The sequence below is a fragment of the Trichoderma virens genome (assembly GCF_000170995.1).
Source record: "Trichoderma virens Gv29-8 chromosome Unknown TRIVIscaffold_2, whole genome shotgun sequence".
NCBI classification, from domain to species: domain Eukaryota; kingdom Fungi; phylum Ascomycota; class Sordariomycetes; order Hypocreales; family Hypocreaceae; genus Trichoderma; species Trichoderma virens.
In genome coordinates this window covers 860,596-879,496 of record NW_014013747.1, presented here as the reverse complement: position 1 = coordinate 879,496, position 18,901 = coordinate 860,596, and the positions used below count along the sequence as shown (strand labels likewise).

The following is an 18,901-nucleotide window of genomic DNA, read 5'->3' as shown; positions in this document are numbered from 1 at the left end:
GCTAGATCTTTTTTTTTTTTTGGTCAGTTCGTTCTTTTGTTTTTTGCGTATTGGAAAAGAGCGCGAGTAGCCGAGTTGGCGCAAAACCTTTACGCCTCTGCAATCATCTCCACGTGGGCAAAGCAAAGCAACAATAGAGCAGGTTTCTTTTTTTGTTTGTTCGTCTTTTTTTTTCGTTTTCCCTTCGGGTTTATTCCGTATCCACCGGCTGTGGCGCTTGTCAAGTCAAAACAGTGAACTGAAAGGTAGACGCCATCCGGGGACCCTTTTTTCTCTCTCTCTCGCACAGGTTTTCGTTTTCGTTTTAGTCGGTTGTCTAATATGGTAAGAAAAAAAACAAAGAAAAGCCCTAAAAGCTGTTTTATTGTGCGTGTCTATTACAATGACGTTGTGAACATCTTAAAAAAAGGACAGTTGTTGCTGAGATGAATTTTTCTTCTTCTTTGCTCTGGAAAGGTGGCGAGAGAGCTTCCGCTTCAAACCGCAATGCAAAGTCAGTTATCTCGGTGTCTTTGTCGGCGATTCCTCGCAACTTCCAGTTTCCTTCCATTGTTCTTCTTTCGCCCCTGGAAAAGAGCATCATCTCCTTTAGGCAACTTACCCCGTTGGTCTTGCTATTAGTGCACGAGTCGGTGTTGGTTTTGGTGTTGGTGTTGGTGTTGGCAACTTCTTAACAGTGCTGACAGTTATGGGCATTAAAGTAGGCAAGAAAGGTCTCTTAGCGTCAAGATAGTTGACACTAACGGGCTGCTTCTTTTTGTCATGACGGATTGGTCATCGTGTAATAAACTCCGGCGGCAAAAACAATAGAATTGCGTGCTTCCTTGTTTTTCATGGCGTGGATTACACACTTTGTAATATCAAACAGCTGAGAGTCACAGGAGCAAGGCCATCAAGTCATGATTCCAATCAAAAAATTCCACATTGCCAGTTCTATATCTATCCAGAATCTGCATAAAGTCTCTAAATATATACATCAAGAAAAAAAGGGGTATTCAAGAAGTGAAGAAAAGTTTGTATAAAGGCCGTAATAAAGGAGTGTGAGAAGCGCCTCTGTGGGCGGTATAAGTAGAAAATGAGTGCCAGCCTCTGGCCCCGTGAGAAGGAAGACCAAATCTGTAAGAAGTGAATGGTTGTGCTCGCAACCAAGTTTGTCCTTTTTTTTTTCCATGCCCAGTAACCCATTGCCCGTATATCTCCAGCCATCTTGGACTAGATGATAATTTTTTTGCATTCCATCATAGCGTCGTGAGTGACCTGGTGCTCAGCACCCTAGGAGAGCTAAAAGCATCTCAAGTCAGACCAAAGAAAAAAAGGAAAGTCTCTGAATGTACAGTAATTTACTGCTCCTCAGTGAAGGTGTGAGCGACGGAGCCAGAGCCAAGAGTGCAGATGAGGTCGCTCTCCTGGGTAGCCTTGGTCTGGATGTCATCAGGGAGGTAGTAGGCGTTGTTGCAGGGGAAGTTGACACAGCCAGACATGGGCTCATAGGACTCAGCAGGGAACATCTGCTTGACGTTGTCCTTGTCGTTGGGGTCGACAATGGCAGAGACGTCGAAGTAGGTCAGTCCGTGCCAGCTGCCAAAGTTAACCTCGCCAAGCATGCCGGGGACGTTGGCATCGCCCTCCTTGACGGCGTAGAAGTTGCCTTGCCAGGTGTCAGGGAAGGTAACAGTGGTGTTCTTGCTGCCGTCGACGGTGACGGAGGCAATATCAGCATTGCCAGGGTTGCAGGTGAAGTAGATGGTGCGCTGAACATTGTCCAGGGTCCAGAAGTTGACGGTGGCGGCGGAAGAGAGAGCCGCCGAGGCAATGAGAGTAGCAACAGAGGTAGCGAAATGCATTTTGAAGGTTTGTTTGGGTTTGTTTGCTTGATAAGCTGAAGAAGAAAGAGTGTTGTTTTATAATGTGACGGGCCTTGCCGTTATACTCTGCTTTCCAGAAGGAGTGAAAAGGTGTAAAGTACACAAGAAAGAATGGTAGTCCGTAGACAAGTGAAATGAACAGTGATGGTGATATCGTGAACAGATTCTCGCGGGACGAGAGAGGGAGGGAGCCGTCCTCTTTATAATCACTCAATCACAAAGCCAAGAGGGCTCGTCGGTCAAGACACGCGTGGCAAAGGGCACTCTGGTGGGGAGGAGAGTAAACGATACTGCTTCTCTCCCCTCTTTGTCCCCCCTGTAGGCGCCTATCGTGGGTCGATTCAACGAGACCGACATGGTCAGAAGCTATTTTAGTGCCTGCGTACTTGCCCTTGCCTTGGAAAGACTTTACATGTGCATAGCGTACAGAGTCTAATGCAGGCACCATTTCTTAGCCAGCAGCTGTGCTGGCGAGTAGTGTGGACGGAAGCGGTAGCATGATGGGAACCCGGAAGCCGAAGCCGTTGAGCACCCTTGCTCAACGCCACAATGGATTACGGTGGACTCGTAAAGTCTGAGCTGCGGCATCCTATTGCGCGGCACACTTGGACTACGAGTGGGCCTTTTCAGAAGGGAAAAAGTGCGATTTGGAAAAAAAGAGAAGACGAGTTGTAGCTAGCAAAGACAGGTCACCGAAACTGGTCTTGTGCTGGCGCATTTTGAAACAAACGGCGTCCATTCTCAGCCACTTCGGGACATCCCACATGAATAAAAAAGGGCCTTTGATGAACGTAATCCGTGCTGAATGGGAACTGCAACGCTGTTGGAAGTTACAGTTGCCGCTGCGCTCGTTCCCCTCACCCTGTGATGCATGTCCCTCAGCCATGAACGCCCTGCGGAAAAGCATAATACAGTGTTTTCGCAAACGGACCAAGCAATCCAATGAGCACTGAAACTCGTATCGATGCTGGCGCTCGGGCGTCTCAGAGCTTGTCAGTAAGCGGCAGAGAAAGATGGTGTGCAGTCAAGGGCCACAAATTCAAATTCAAACCAGCGGCACTGTCTTGTCACTGGCCGGCAGGGACGGGTTCCTGATCCGGATTCAGAAATCCAGGGCCGAGCAAAACGCTTAAAAGTTCGGAGCTCACAGATACTTGTCGACAATGTCCATTTGTTATTTGACTTTGTGCTTTCTCGCCGCCAGTGGCAGCGGCTGGTACCTCAAGCGGACGTACCATCCAGACCCATTCAAAGCTTGCAATTGGCCCAGAGGGTGCCCGACGGCTTGGAAAACCGTCTTTTCTAGCTGCATAACGGCCGGGACCCGGGGCTGCGACTCCATTGGTCGGTGCCTGGCAGGAATCCATGTGGCCTGCCCTGACAGGCCGGACCGGCGGGTGGATCGTGAGATTTCTCCTGCTGTGCCTCTCTCCGTTGCCTCCGAGCAAAATGCCCTGCGTCGAGCCAGTCGCAGAAAGTTGCACGAGGCCTCTTGGCGAGAGTGACCACAGTGTGTGGTCCGGCTGATGCCAGTTGCCTTGGCGGCAGAAAGCATTGTGCGGATGATTGAACGAGAGAGAAGCAACGGCTTCAGTACGAGTACTGTACTTCCAGTCTTTCCTTCATCAGGTTTGGATGCACGGCCTCTCTGAAATGCCTATCCCTTGCGTAAATAGCTCGTCACTAAAGCGGTGGGTTGGGCACCATCGAGTAATTCTCCTCATCCCCGCCTAAGAGGGCTGAGCCTGTGCTCAGTTTTTGCCTCGGCGCCCTGCAGGGTTTCGTCCTTGGGGCATCCGATGCTTTACGATCCGTCCTGAGGAACAAGCCAATCCCTGTCACCAAAAGTGCAGGGCGCAGGGATGCTGCAACCACCTGCAAACCTGCTTGCGCAACTTCTCATGAGTTCCAAGGAACGGCAACAAGAGGTGGAACCTGAAAAATCCTCAAGGCTCCATAGTACACTCCATCAGCAGCAGGGTGATTCCATGTGATTCCCTCCCGCTGCCTTCCGCCTCCAGAAACAATCGCGATTTCTCCTCGATGCGTGGGCCCATTGTCACGATCTCAGTGCCAACATCCGTCGAAGGATGACTCCCAGCTGCGTGTAAGCCGTGCTATTGATGTTAAGCGACGACCGATAATAGCCTGCATCCCATTACGCTCAATGCAACAATGCAAGCCACGTAGAGGTGCATCTGTTCGCCATTAATGGGAGCGCATTGTTGGTTAACGCGGCCCCAAGCTGCAAAGCTGATTCGACATTCTCAATCGTGTGCTTGATTATGCAACCCTTTCCATGATCCAATACTGACGGTGGAGCTTCCGGATAAACTAGAGCGCACCGTGTTGGAAGCATTTTGAGCCTTTGCCATAGCGACTTGGATGATGTTGCCGACCCAATATGTCTGCCCAACACTTGGGCCACATATCAAGAGCCGTAGCTTGGCAACAATGAAACTTGGCAACGCCTGAATAACCATCAAGCAGCAAAGGCTTGCGTGGCAACTGACAAATGGCTCTTTGGAAATCCTCTATCTCTCAATTGCGTGTGAGACTAGCAGTTGCGTGAGGAACATCCATTGCAACGATGACATTCACCATTCACACAGTGAGGGGTTCTTTTTGGGGCATTCTAGATTTTTTTTCTTCTCATGTGCTTGGCGAATATGAAAAGAGAAAGCTCTTTGACCTCCACCTGGGAAGATCAGAAGGTCCAGTTATCCCTCGCTAACGATGGACATGACTGCCTGATACGGTAAATGTAGGTAAACTTGCCTCTCTCGTGTAAGACAGCTCGGACCAATTCTGACGATTTTGCCAAAGCCAACCCAAAGCTGGGTTAAAACGGTGGAAGGCAACTTGGCCACCCTAAAGGGAAACCCGAAAATACGCACAGAAAAAAAGTCATCCATTGTTAACGCCGTTACAAGACGGACGGCTAGCCAGCGGTCTAGGCTGTTCGGAATGCCCGCACAGTGGCGAGTTTGAGCCGTAGAGCAAAGACCGAGCTTTTGCCATGACTGATAACTGGGCTATCGATTCACAACTTTCGGCCCTCGGTGGGAATAACCGTTTATCAGGCGGAGATATGTCTGCGTGTCTCTGAGCCTGACCGAGTCGAGAGAGCAGCTACTGCAATTGAGCCGTGAAACAATAGTTTGGTTGGCTAACGGGGTGCTTCGGAGACTTGGTGAGAGCGAGCTACTCGGTTGTCAAAGTTGGGCTGCGTGATAGTGCGAGAAGGCGTCAACCAAGAGCTGGAATGCGAATGTAACACCGCACTAACGCATGTAAACTCGGTGAGCATGTATATCGTACATGTGCATGTATGCGTGGCACTTGGAGAATCAGCCATCGTGTGAACATGTGAATCCAATCAGAGGTCTATGTGCCAGATATATGTATGGCATGGGTATGACGAGGGCCATCCGGGTGCACATGGTGTGGAGGACTATGGGCGAAGACCTCGTGATAATCGCAATCTTTGGCATGGGGAGGTCCAGCGATGTCTTGATCATCGAGTCTCGCGATTCTATAGAGAGTAGCCTAGTTAGATTTATCCAAAAATAAATAAATAAATAAATAAATAAATAAATAAAAAAAAATAAAAATAAAAAAAAATAAATAAAAAAAAAAAAAAATAAAATAAAAAAAAAAATATTGAAAAGAAATAGAAATGAAAGAAAAGAAGAAACCTCGAGGCTGAGCCGTACTCTGGCTTTCGCAGTCATTGAACCATCATCGTGACTCACTGCTCCCTCTTTCACAGGGTGTAGGACAAAGTGTTTATTTCGTCCGAAAGGATGTAGCTGCATGTAGTAATTATTGTCGTGAATATGTGGAATAGTGTTGAGGCAGATTTCCTGCTTTTTAGAGTGGGGAAACCTGTTCGCTGTTTGATTTGATCTGATTTGATCGAGTGACGACGACGAAGCACAAGGCACGTGGTGTTGAGGTTGGCTGCACAGTACATTCTCAAGGCCTTTCAGATAGCACTGTAATAAAATAATAGCGATAAGCCAGCATTGTACAGTGCCAATCACTCAAGGCGCAAGGCTTCTCTTTCCTCACGATGCATCTTCCCAATGAGCTTCAGATTATCATACATCAACTCTGTAAATAAAATCCAAATAAGGAGGTAATCTCTATACAGGTACGGTTAGCAAATTTTGCCCCATCTTGAGACTGCATCCAACTTACCAACATACTTCTAGATGCATACCGCAGTTCCGCACCACACCAAGCCGAAAGCCGTTCATCACATGCAAGCACACAGCCAGACATGAAGCCAGCATTTCTCTCGCCAGCCATCATCCAATTCTGTCGAAACTATTTTTAGCTTATAGCATTGAGAGCTTCTTTCTACCCTTGGTGGCAAAATCGCTGCGTTGCTTTCGGTTGGCCAGCTTAGTGATTGGTTCCGGTGCCGTCTATCCGCATTCCAGTCGAAACTCAATCTACCACCCGGAATCATATACACAATAGCAGATCGGCACAAAGCTCCTTAACACCTATCTGACGGCGGAAAAATATATCGCCATTGTCAGCCGCATTCAATTGGACATACATCTACACCTACGGTGATGACGGTCGGTGATTGGGTGGGCACAGAATATAACGCCATAATAGTTTATTCCTAGGTTGTTCGACTGCATTCATAGATGGTCCCGGATCCAGCTTTTACCCTTTCGAGCAATGCAAAATCGGCCTATGCAAGGAGTCTGGCTTGCTCTTGAGACGATTGTATGATTAAGCCAGGTAAAGATGCTATTGGGGCAAGCTTCCAACACCTCCAGACTCTCCTCATGATTGTTATCATGAAGGATATCATCAACTGGGTGTTCAATCAACAGCAGATAAGCCGGCATCTTCGACCCAGGATGTTAACGCACTAAGCTGCTTTAGAAAATTGCCTCCAGCACCTTCGCGGGGGTTGATAGAGCATTACAGGGGCGATAGCTATGGGAACAACCCTTCTCGATTGAGAAGATCTACCTATGGTAGTAATTATGGACTTTAACTATGTGTTGGTCTCAAACCAAGCTAACTGGAATTTCTTGATGGCTAGCAGAGCTTAGATGGAACTCTAACTTTAATTTACGAGCTTCTTCCTCTTGGAGCCAGCAGAAAGCCTCAACGGTTAGAAAGCTCGCAGGCTAGCCAGATTCCCAACGTTTGCATGACAACGAGCCGTTAACGGTCTAATTGCATTTCACCACGAGCTTCCTGTCAGTGCTATTGGGGGTTGAGGCGCTGATCCTTGGATGCTTCGACTTAAGCCGAAAGAGTATCCCCCAGGAACATGGATACCCACTTGACGCTTTCGTCACACAACTATTCGCAATTAGATTGTTCGTTACTTGTCATTTTAGCTATCTTATCTTGATCAACACTACTTTATCCCACTAACACTATACTTGTGAGCAGACACCGTGCAGACTTAGCTCCCGAGCTTCTCTCGATCCGGCGATGCATCTCTGAGGCGACGGATGGCTTCATGAAGCCTCTCTTCATGCGGCATGATGCAGTATTTGGATTCTCAGTCTGAATGCAGCCGTCATTCCATGATTGACCCGCTATTTCCCAACTACAAAGAGGCGTCTTGATCCTGTCCTCAACTGGAATTCTTTCGTTCATCACAACCAAAACATTCTTTCGCTACAGTCTTCAGACATACACTCGCTTACAGTTCAGAAGCCGCATCTTTTTGTCTTTCGTTGACATCATCAACTTTCTCTTTCGCAACCATGCGTTTCATGCATATTTTGGCGTCCACCGCGGCGCTTGCGTCTGCGGTTTCTATCGCCGATGTGAACAAGCGGGATGAGAAAGCCGTCGAACCAGCGGCCGATGACAAACTTGCTCCCCAGGTCAATGAACCCAAGATTGCCCCAGTCGCCCTCGATAAGGCCAAGGTAGAGGAGAGCAAGGCGGACGGCAAGAAGGAGGAGGAAAAGGGAGACATCAAGCAGGCGGATGCCAATACTGACGCCACCAAGGCGGATGCTATCAAGGCGGATGCCAATACTGATGCCACCAAGGGTGATGCCACCAAATTTGATGCCACCAAGGCGGATGCCGCCAAGGATGACGCCGTCAAGGGCGATGCCGTCAAGGGTGATGCCACCAAGTTTGATGCCACCAAGGCGGATGCTGCCAATAGTGATGCTGTCAATGGTGATGCTGCCAAGGCGGATGCAGCCAAGGCGGATGCTGCTAAGGTGGATGCCAATACTGATGCCATCAAGAAAGAAGACTTCAAGAAGGAGGATGGAAAGAAGGATGACAAATGGGACGGTCACAAGGATGACCACAAGGATGACCACAAGGACGACCACAAGGACGACCACAAGTGGGATGACCACAAGGATGATCACAAGGATGATCACAAGTATGAAGACCACAAGGATGATCACAAGTACGAAGACCACAAGGATGATCACAAGTACGAAGACCACAAGTACGAAGAGCACAAGGAGCACGAGTACGAGCCCCCGAAGACCTTCACCTACACCAAGGAGCATGAGAAGACCTACACCAAGGAACAGCCCTATACCTTCACATACACCAAGGAGCATGAGAAGACTTACACCAAGGAGCCCTACACCTACACCAAGGAGCATGAGAAGACATTCACTTACACCAAGGAACACGAGAAGACCTACACCAAGGAACAGCCCTATACCTTCACCTACACCAAGGAGCACGAAAAGACTTACACTAAGGAGGAGCCTCATACCTTCACCTACACTAAGGAGGAGCCCCATACCTTCACCTACACCAAGGAGAAGACCTTCACTAGGGAGCCCCATACCTACACCAAGGAGCAAGAGACAACCTACACCACCACGGTCATCACCACTGACTTTACAACCTTCTGTCCGGTAAGTTTCTCATGTCTTGTCAGAGCTTTTACTTGTCTCGCGACTAACACTCTGTTGCAGGAGCCAACTACCATCCCTATTGGAAGCACGACTATTACTGTCACCGAGCCAACTACTTTGACCATTACCAGTGAGTATCCCCTTGCAACACTCCTTCTTCCTCGGCCTCCACTAACTCGTAAAAAGACTGTCCTTGCACCATCACCAAGCCTCACCCTCCTCCTCCTCCTCCGGTTACTACTGTGGTTCCTCCTCCCGAAACTTCAGTGCCGCCGCCTCCTCCGGTTACCACTGTTGTTCCTCCTCCCAACACTTCGGTGGTGCCGCCTCCTCCTCCTCCTCCTCCGGTTACCACTGTTGTTCCTCCCCCGAACACTTCGGTGCCACCTCCTCCTCCCCCTCCTCCTCACACCAAGCCTCCTCCTCCTCTGGTCACCTCCGTGCCACCTCCTCCTCCTCCCCACACCGTCGTTCCTCCTCCTCACACCATTGTTCCTCCTCCTCCCCACTCCGTTGTTCCTCCTCCTCCTCCTCCGCCACCACCTGCCACTGGCACCGCTCCCCCGGTCATCCCCACCGGTGCTGCCGACAAGAACAAGGCTGGTCTCGGAGCTCTCGTCATCGCTGGTATTGCCGCTTTGGCTCTCTAAGTGACGACGTCGCTACCACATGGGCCCCTGAAGGCCCATCAACAACAACAAAAGTGCCATTATCCCACTACACGGGACAGTTCTCAGCTTTTAATTCTTGCTTTGAGTTAATCTTCTTCACACTCCTTGCTATTTTAGGGAAACGATTAATGTATACGTGAGAACTGAAGGCGGACGAAAAAGGATTTGCTGGATTGGGTTGTTTACACCTAGACAAGTATTGATTTAATAAAAAAAAGTACGCTCCTTATATCATCGAAGCACTTGCACAGCATCGTGAAATCAACTTGCCTATTCTTCATTTTGTGCTTTGTAAAGTTAGATTCATTCATTCATTCTATGCATCTAACTTTACAAAGCACAAAATGGGAGAGAACCAACTTCATAACAGTAAATCATAAAGTTCATTCAGTCTACTAATGATGGGAGTCATGATCGAAATCGACGCAGCGCCTGCACCCGCCGCTAGCCTGCAGGCCCCAACATCCCGGATGCCTCAAGTCTCGATCTGACTTCCCGTGCCAAAGCCTTGGCCTCCTCTACTTCGACTCCATCCTGGCACAGCTCAGCTGCCAGTCGATTCGCCGTCGCATAATCTGCCGTGCGCATAGCGAATTTGGCCAGCCACATCCGAGCCTTGCTGGTCGCAGCCGTGACGCCAGTGCCCTCAGCATTCCCCTCTGCATTGGTATCATCTCGCTCAGGATAGCCTTCAGAGCCTCCCGGTGAGTCATTATGAATCCTCACAGACTCACCAAGATTTCCAGCAGCGGCCGGGCCGCCATCTTCTTGCGCCATGCACAGCTCCATGTAAGCCTTTGACTCTTCTTCTTCGCCCAGCTGATCATACATCGTAGCAATTTGTAGCAATATCTCTGGGTCCATTTGGCCGGTGGCGCCACGAGCACCCAGCAGATCGCCGCCGCTTCCAAAGCTGCTGCCAACGTCATAGTACGCATCGGCTAGCAGAGCGCGTTTAAGTGCTTTGATGCCATCACGCTCTCGACCCATCTTCTGGAGGCATGATCCAACCGCCATCCACATTTTACCGTCCCAGGGACGAAGGCCTGCCGCCTTTTTATAGTACCACAGCGAATAGGTATGCATTTCCAGCATTTCGTACGTCTGTCCAAGACCATACCAAGCACGGTAGTCGCGCCGATTGACATCCACAGCCCGGCGGTATGATTCTATAGCAGCATGAGTGTTCTTCAGCTCCACGTATTCGTGGCCCATCAAGGTCCAGGCTGAGAGACAGGATCTGTCAAGTGTTAGTGCTCGCCGGAAATATCCCACCGCTTTCTCATGCATTGATAAGAGCGAGTAGTAGTTTCCTATGACGACGCAGGATTCCGGTCGAAACTTGTCCACGCTCGAACATAGGTGAGCTAGAAATGCGAGCTTTGGCCGCAGATTCAACACATAGAGAATATTTGAATAGTGGTCCAAGGAGTCCAATCTGTGTGGATGAAGCGATAGCAACCGGCTGAAATGTTGCTCGGCAGCCATTAAATCCTTTGCATGGTAGGCTAGTAGCGCATTGCATGTGAGTAGAAATGATGAGGTTGGGAAGATGGAAAGGAGCTGATCAAGAGAGTTGGCAAGCCCCGCTGACTGCTGGTATAGCTCAAGCGATGTGTGGAGGTGGAACATGTAAGAAACAATATTTTGGGGGCAGTGTCGACATATCCGGTTCAGCTGCAGATGCTCATCAGCTACTGTTGTCAGAAGAAAAGGGCCGGCATTTGACACTTACATCTTCGACTCTTGATATCAGAGACGTCATCTCTAACCAGCAGCCCCAGTTCATGGGGTACTTGTGGACACTGCGTATGAGAAACTCCAGCGCCTTCTCATCATTCTTTTCTTTGGCAAGCACCATACCATATCTGTTAAGCCACTTAGCATTAGTGGATGCCCCATCATTGAAAATGGATTCGACTTACAAGTATTCCAGCCAACCTTGGCTTCCGAGAACCTCGTCATCGTCTGTCGTCCTCTCTTCAAACCAAGCGGCCAGAAACCTCCCAACAATGAGAAGCTGCTTGTTGACGACGGTTCCGAGATCCTGGGGGCCCATGACCATTTCCGACTCTTCATTCTTGCGTTTCTCGCCAGACATAAACTTGGCGTACAGCGCTAAGAACAGGCTCTTTTGGCTCAGCTTGGGCAGCGGAACCGCACTCAGCTTCGTGTCATCCGTTGCCTTGGACTTGCCCTTGCCCTTGACAGCTACCGAGGGCTTCTCGAGGCGCGAGTCGAGAACAGTGGACAGCAGTGAGTCCGGCAAGAAGACGGCGGCGCAACGATCATACTCCTTGCAGTCAAACAGAGACTTGGCGAGGAGGTACTTGCTGAGCTCCTTTGCCTCCAGAGCGGCCTCGTCGGCGTCCTGGTTTGGTGAAAAGATGGGCGAGGCGTGCTTGAGCTCGGAGCCAGCCGTCTCTTCCTCGCCGTCCTCCGATTCAGGCACTGCATTGAGGAGCTCGGCTGCCCTTGAATTAGACGATCAGCTGTGTCCTTTCCACGCGCAAATTCCACGGACAGGAGACTCAGCAGCTAACCATTTTGCCGATTGGTAGAGACATCGCTCAGAGCACTTGACAACCGCGTCCTGCAGGGCCACCCTGAGTTGCGCAACCTCGTGGGAGCTCAACGCCATGGCGTCTTAAGTAAACAAAGCAGAACCAGGCAGGCGATGGATTATGCGGCGCAAAGGCCCGACCGCGGCCGTGCTGTGACTCCCCAAACCCCTTGCTCTCTGTGTCATGAATCCAACTCAACTATCATGCAGGGCGTCAGCGTCGCAGAAATGCAGATGCATCAGGCTGTGCGCATCAACTTGGATGAACTTGTTTTGGGTGGTAGTTGTCGCGATAAGCACTACAGCAAATCCGAGTACGTGCCTTGCGCCGTACTCGTATCAGGGCGAGGTGGTGCCAAGTACCCAGTGATGGAGGCAGGAAGGAATTAGCGCTGCTCCCGCAGAGAAATACAGTGCGCAGTGCGCTGATTGGGGGATCGCCGCACTGAGTACTCGCTGCTCTCTGCGTATTAATAGTTGAGCGAGCATGTCTCATCCGATATCATTGCCCATGGATCACAAACCCAGCTATCTCCAGCACCCTTCCCACCCCAATTTTCAGGCAATCAGGTACCGCACCACCACTACAGCGGACCAAATGCCACCATCCCAAGCCGCGCTGCAAGCCGCGTACACGCTACCTCGTGCTGTCCGCTGGAGCGGCTGCGCGTAACTGCAGCTGCCAAGTACCTTATACAAACAGCTGCCCTTGTCGAGGCCGCTCACCGCCCCCCCAAATGGAAAAGCAATGAGGGGCCCCCCGGTCATTTTTGGCAATTTTCTGCTTTAAGCGTGGCCCGGAATTGAATAGAGGGGTCTCATCCATTTCGAGTAGCCGAATTCGACCCAACACCTCGCCCAGCACGTATATTATTCTCTCCGGCCCTCGCTCGGCTTGTTCTCTTCTTCTCTTGGATTCAAGCCAGATTATACCCGCTCTTCTTTTCTTTTCTCTTCTTCTTTCTTTCCCCCCCGCTGTCCAATTGACTTGTTCATCTCCAATCCGTCGCCATGGCTCAAAAGACCACCCTCAAGGAGTTTGAAGCTGTCTACCCCAAGCTGGAAGAAGCTCTCCTTGACCATGCCAAATCCTACAAGCTGCCCGAGAAGGAGCTTAATTGGCTCAAGAAGGTGAGTAACAAATGCCCTCATTGAGTCCCCTATACTCGTTATATCATACCCCTACAAATCTCAGAAGAAGAAGGGAGAGGAGGACGGGCAAGCAGAGGAAGAAGGGGTAGTAAATCAAACAACAACAAGACCACCAATACTAACTCGCCATTTCCTCCTTGATAGAACTTCGAGGTCAACCCCCTCGGCGGCAAATGCAACCGCGGCATGTCCGTCCCCGACTCCGTCTCAGTCATCCTGGGCCGACCTCTGACCGAGGAGGAATACTTCAAGTCCGCCACCCTGGGCTGGATGACCGAGCTCCTCCAGGCCTTCTTCCTCGTCTCCGACGACATCATGGACAGCAGCATCACCCGCCGCGGCCAGCCCTGCTGGTACCGCCAGGAGGGCGTCGGCATGATCGCCATCAACGACGCTTTCCTGCTCGAGTCCGGCATCTACATCATCCTCAAGAAGTTCTTCCGCGACCACCCCCGCTACATCGACCTCGTCGAGCTCTTCCACGAGACGTCCTTCCAGACCGAGCTCGGCCAGCTGTGCGACCTGCTCACTGCCCCCGAGGACACCGTCAACCTCGACAACTTCTCCATGGTCAAGTACAGCTTCATCGTCATCTACAAGACCGCCTACTACTCCTTCTACCTCCCCGTCGCCCTGGCCCTCTACCAGCTCGACATTGCCACCCCCGAGAACCTCCAGACCGCAAAGGACATCCTCATCCCCCTTGGCGAGTACTTCCAGATCCAGGACGACTACCTCGACAACTTCGGCCTGCCTGAGCACATTGGCAAGATCGGCACCGATATCAAAGACAACAAGTGCTCTTGGTTGGTCAACCAGGCCCTCCAGATCGTCACTCCCGAGCAGCGCAAGATCCTCGAGGAAAACTACGGCCAGAAGGACGACGCCAAGGAGCAGGTCATCAAGAAGCTCTACAACGACCTGAAGCTCAAGGAGCGATACGAGGAGTTTGAGGAGAGACGCGCCGGCGAGATCAAGGAAATGATCAACAAGATTGACGAGAGCCAGGGCCTCAAGAAGCAGGTGTTCGAGGTGTTCCTGAGCAAGATCTACAAGCGAAGCAAATAAATCTAATTCTTTCCCTCTCTCAATCTCTCAGATATAGAAAAAGGAGCAGCCATCCAGCTAGAACAGGGCGTTGCAGCATGGTAAAAATTGACACAGAGTCAGATTAATATATTCACGACAGATATAGACCAAAAAAAAAAAAAAAAAAAAGAGCGCATGAATGGATTAGTGTTACGTATTGCTATAGCCTTCCCATGATATCTCTCCCGTGTGCGTCTGCGCATACTTTATAATACCAAACCATCCTAAATGCTAAAAACACGGCTTCCCTCTAAAATGAAATTTCACACAAGCTCAAACCAAGTCCGTCCAATTTTTCCCCATAATATTTGCCATGTATAGCTTACAAGCCATCCCGGTGCCACTCGCCTTGGTTGAATGATGAACAAAGGGAAAAAAAGACCATTGCTATGACCAAGATGAGTTATTCAAGAAAAATGAAACAAAGGGAATACCAAAAACCCCTAATATCGAAAACTCTTTACCCCTGGATCAGGGTCTCATGACAAGGAAACGCATATCGCTATCACGCATCACTGCTATGTATATACAGTGCATAAACTCTATCGGGCTGAATTGACTAGAGGCCCTGGTCGTCGCTCTTGAGGACGCTCCTTGGGACGCTCTTTGGGACGCTCTTGGCGTTCCTGTAGCAAAGGACCCGGGCGGCGATGATCACGGTCCCGCGCCGCAGCACCGTGAGGAGAAGGAGGGGGAGGCATTCGACTAGATCGTGGGCCGGGTTGCCTGTTTTGTGAAGATGCGGAAGGGAGATCGTCGGCGCCAGGCATGCGTCGAAAGCCACCGCCGCTGGCACTGGCAATCGAGCGGCTACGGTTTCGCGGGCCTGGCGGCGGTACTCCAGAAGGAGGTGGCCCGGGTCTTCCTCCTGGAGATCCAGGTGGTCCTTGTTGTCCCCCAGTTGCAAAGTTGACGAGAGGCGACCCTGGTGGGGGGCGCAGGCCGTGGCCATGTCTGGATCCAGGGCCCTGTCGAGGGCCATCTCGGGCCCGTGGAGGCTCTGGGAAATTGGTAGCAAAGTTCAAAAGCGGCGCTGGCCCCTTGCCATGATCAGACTGGGCCGACGGGTCAGCTGTCACAGGCCGTCGAAGAGAAATCGAAGCGGTTCGGTTGCGCGCGCTATGTTCTGCAGCGGATGGGAACCAAGACTTCACCGGGGGCTGTTCGGGCGACTTGGGGGATGATAGAATGCTATTCAGCAATGATGGGCCTTCTGTGAATGGACCCTCAATCTTTTTGACGGTAGGGCTTTTGCTCTCAGTTGGAGTCTCGGCTGCCGCTGCTGCCTCCTCCTTGCGTTTTTCATACCCGTCTCCCAATAAGCCGGTAGGTGAAAACGTTTCTTTCACGCTGTGGGCGACAGATGCGCTAGAGGCTTTTCTTCCTCTAGGTTTGTTTTTATTGAGTTGGGCCTCCAGAGCCAGCTTCCTGGTAGATTCCTCGATGGCCCTGGTAAAATCGCTCTCATCTATGAAGGATCCAGTAGAAAGAGTCAAGCCGCTAGAGACTCGCGGGGACTTCTCGGGGATTATTGGCATCTTGATACTTTCAACGCTCAGATCAAGGGGCGGCGGCCTCTCTATCGGGCGTGAGTGTGTTATCTTGTTGACAATGTACCAACTTCGCCAAGCATGCACCTGGTTGAAGAACCTCTTCGCTACAGCGGCATCGTCCGTACAGAAAAAGTGGACAAAATTCTCTCCATTGGGAAAGACGACTGTCTTTTGTTGACTCTTGATGGCATAGCAGATCTTCTTGGGAGGCTTGAGATGCCGCTTCACCTCACTCTCCTTTGGCTTATAAATATCAAAGTCCGTCAGGTGGCACAATGATGTGCTCTCCTTATCTGAGGGTTGCGCATCGGCGCGCTTGGAAGCAAATATTTGGCCAGTGCTTAGCAAGGTAACAAACCGCTTGCTCCACTTGCCAGGGCGAGGAGAGTGATAAAGCTGGATAGTAAAGCCAGGCGCAGGCTCATCTGTCTGCGGGACAGACGAAAGCTCAAGGCTGTCGTCATCTCCCGGCAAATCACAAGGCATAACCAAGAGTGAGTTGTCCTGGTCACGATCCCAAGAATTCAGGGTATCTCGTACATGCTCATAACGTCGCATGCGTCGTTCTAGCCCAAGGGTGTCATAGCATTCAACGACGATACTCGTTTCAACGTCAATGTCATGCCGTGTCTGAGCAGCCGTTGCAATGAGGACATCCTCCGGCGTAGTCTCAGCCGTTACCTCCAGATTGATGGTCGACGAAAGGCATCGAACAGTAATGCGCTGCAAGGGGGGTTGGGAGAAGAGGGGTTAGCAAATGGGTGGCGACGGTAACACAAGTTGATCAACAGCACTCACTCGTTCACCGCCATTGATGGCAGAGATTGGCGCATCACCATCCGGGTGTGGTCGAATGAAGCTCATCCTTTGTGAGGGATGCAGGGGAGGAGAGTCGTCAAGGCTACTTCTTCGGCTTATGCTTGGTGTAGGCGTAAAAACAGATGGTGCTATGCTATTTGGAGTAGCCGGTGGCAGAGGGGTTAATGGCGGCTGAATCAAGTTGGAGCTGCTCGGTTTCCTGCTTCTCGAGAACAGGTTGAGCTTCTCGAGGACCCTCTTGGGCTTTGTCGCGGACGGAGTCGAAGGCGGCTGCGCTTGAAGACGAGCCAAGTCGAATTTCCTCTGCTCGTCAATAACAAGGTCCCTCTCGGCTTCGAGTCGCGCGACGTCGTCTTCGCAGCGAGCGGCGTCTTCTTCCTTGCAGCTCTGCAGAGCCTCTGCCTTTTTGCGATGCGCCTCCTCAATTTCAAGGTCCAACTGTGCGGCGAGTTCGTCTATTTCCCTCTCAGTCCTGCTGGCAGTCGTGCTCAATGGCGTGCCAAAGTGCGAGCCAAATGGCGATCCGGGCTCAGAAATGAAGGACCTGGCCGAGGGAGAGGGCGGCGGCTTCAGCTCGCCTCCAAAGAAACGGCGTTCCAGCAGCGAGGGGCTCGAGTCGTTTTTGAGGTTTGCGCTGAGCACAAAGTTGGGGATTGGCGGCGCGTCTGGCAACGGGGGAGCTTGCGAGAGCGAAATGGACGCAGGCGGGTTGCGGATGCTCTTGGAGCTGGGCGAGCTCTGCGCATCTGAATCGCGGAACAGGTTGAAGCGAGAAACGCTCTTCCCTCGAAAGGTGCGGTTGCGAGGCGTCTTTGGCGGCTGGTCCCCTGCAGGTACATCGTCTGCAGCAGCCATGGTTGCTGTAGCCGCGCTGGGGCCGCTGTCAGATTAGGTTTTGCAGCGGATCCGTCAGTCGATCAGCCACCTAAAACCGCCACAGGTACAGCACACGACTGATTGACTGATTGCTGTTTTGAGTTGAGTGCCTCCGCCAATATAACTGCCACACAGCAGAGATTAAAGGCGTACTCGTATGTTGTGCACAGGGGGTTGTGTATCACAGTGTTGAGAAGAGGGAAAAAAAAGAAACGAAAAGAATAAGAAGGAATTTCTCCTTATTGTTCTTCTTTTTTTTTTTTTGCCGTCAATATTTCTTCTTTGCCCTCTGCACTGTTCTTTTCCGCCCGCAATACCCTATGTTCAGCGTCAACCTCTGCAGTACGACCAAGGTGCAAAGACAAGGGGTGGTGTAATCAACAGCAAGTGTAAGGTTGGCAGTACTATAAAAAGATTAGAAAAAACTCGTATTGTCATCATGCAGTAACCAGTCCCGCAGCTCACATACCAGATGCTGTTAACTTGGCTTCGCAGAAAGAATCAATGGCAATGTTGTCGCCCAGGGAATGAGCTATCAATAAGGCAGCTCTTGGAAGAACAGCTGTCTGGGAACAGGTTAGGAGCAAGGGCGATGAGAAGAGGAAATAGGCTGGAGAAAAGGGAAAAATCGAGGAGAGAAAGCCCAATTCACGCAATCTCTCGTGGCAAGCGACAGGCTTCGCGCGAGCATCAGGGAGTCGCCCTGCCAAGCGTCGATGCCCATGATGCAGGTCATATCGCCAAAATGTCAACCGCCTCAGGCCCCGTCCACTGTCGGCCGCTCAGTCGTCTCCACGGCCATCAGATGGGTCAAATGTCTTAAAATATCTGCTCGCTTGCAGTAGGCCTTGTCGTGGCAAGTACAGTAGCAATACTGCCACCAACAGCAGTACGAGTGTTCCGTCGTGGCTGCTGCATCCAAGCGCCTGCAAAGGGGGTTCGTGCGAGTGAATGCCGTCCATATTTGCTTTTCCTGATGCGGGTCCCAATTTGACCGGCTCGCTGGATAGCGCTCAAACATCCGGGTTCGGCATCCTGAACACAAGCAGCCATCACCTTGTGGCTTCAATCTAGCAAGAGAATTCATGTAAGGGAGGCTCTTGGAGTGCACACCAGAGTGAATAGGAGATTGCGCTACATCATAGAGCAAAGGTTAGTACAACCAGCATCTCCGATTTCTCCCTTGGTTTGCGGTACTCACCGTGCGACGCTGCGATCCCTTACCAGGCCCAAAAACTACACGGATTAGATCCGCGCTGCTTCGTGCCTCTCCAGAATTTACTCCCCATGGATTTGGGTAACTCGAGGCATCTCCTTGGCGGGTCATGGAGGCGGTTGAGATATTTCTCATGTCGCCTTCCAAGCGGATCCCCCACGAACCACCGTTCGGTGAGTCTAGGCTACTCTGTAAACCGGGGTCTGATAT

The 18,901-nt window shown here is 51.0% G+C and overlaps 5 protein-coding genes across 5 annotated transcripts; 2 read left to right on the top strand and 3 right to left on the bottom strand.

Moving 5' to 3' along the window:
- Positions 1-904: 904 nt before the first annotated feature.
- On the bottom strand, positions 905-2,012 carry TRIVIDRAFT_215213 (uncharacterized protein; the record flags this gene model as incomplete). The annotated part of the gene is made up of 1 exon (XM_014104923.1): positions 905-2,012. One exon carries the CDS (start codon positions 1,842-1,844, stop codon positions 1,341-1,343), a length of 504 nt encoding a protein of 167 aa, XP_013960398.1.
- Positions 2,013-7,615: 5,603 nt separating this feature from the next.
- On the top strand, positions 7,616-9,651 carry TRIVIDRAFT_207931 (uncharacterized protein; the record flags this gene model as incomplete). The annotated part of the gene is made up of 3 exons (XM_014104922.1): positions 7,616-8,752; positions 8,813-8,882; positions 8,939-9,651. 3 exons carry the CDS (start codon positions 7,616-7,618, stop codon positions 9,400-9,402), a joined length of 1,671 nt encoding a protein of 556 aa, XP_013960397.1.
- Positions 9,652-9,867: 216 nt separating this feature from the next.
- On the bottom strand, positions 9,868-12,064 carry TRIVIDRAFT_35666 (uncharacterized protein; the record flags this gene model as incomplete). Its single annotated transcript, XM_014104921.1, has 4 exons — positions 9,868-11,016; positions 11,159-11,291; positions 11,349-11,897; positions 11,967-12,064. 4 exons carry the CDS (start codon positions 12,062-12,064, stop codon positions 9,868-9,870), a joined length of 1,929 nt encoding a protein of 642 aa, XP_013960396.1.
- A 933-nt stretch (positions 12,065-12,997) lies between these two features.
- Positions 12,998-14,336, top strand: TRIVIDRAFT_166777 (uncharacterized protein; the record flags this gene model as incomplete). Its single annotated transcript, XM_014104920.1, has 2 exons — positions 12,998-13,117; positions 13,283-14,336. The coding sequence occupies 2 exons, from the start codon at positions 12,998-13,000 to the stop codon at positions 14,204-14,206; spliced, it is 1,044 nt and encodes a 347-aa protein (XP_013960395.1).
- A 133-nt stretch (positions 14,337-14,469) lies between these two features.
- TRIVIDRAFT_229267 (uncharacterized protein) lies at positions 14,470-17,454 on the bottom strand (the record flags this gene model as incomplete). Its single annotated transcript, XM_014104919.1, has 2 exons — positions 14,470-16,503; positions 16,579-17,454. 2 exons carry the CDS (start codon positions 17,452-17,454, stop codon positions 14,770-14,772), a joined length of 2,610 nt encoding a protein of 869 aa, XP_013960394.1.
- Positions 17,455-18,901: the final 1,447 nt, after the last annotated feature.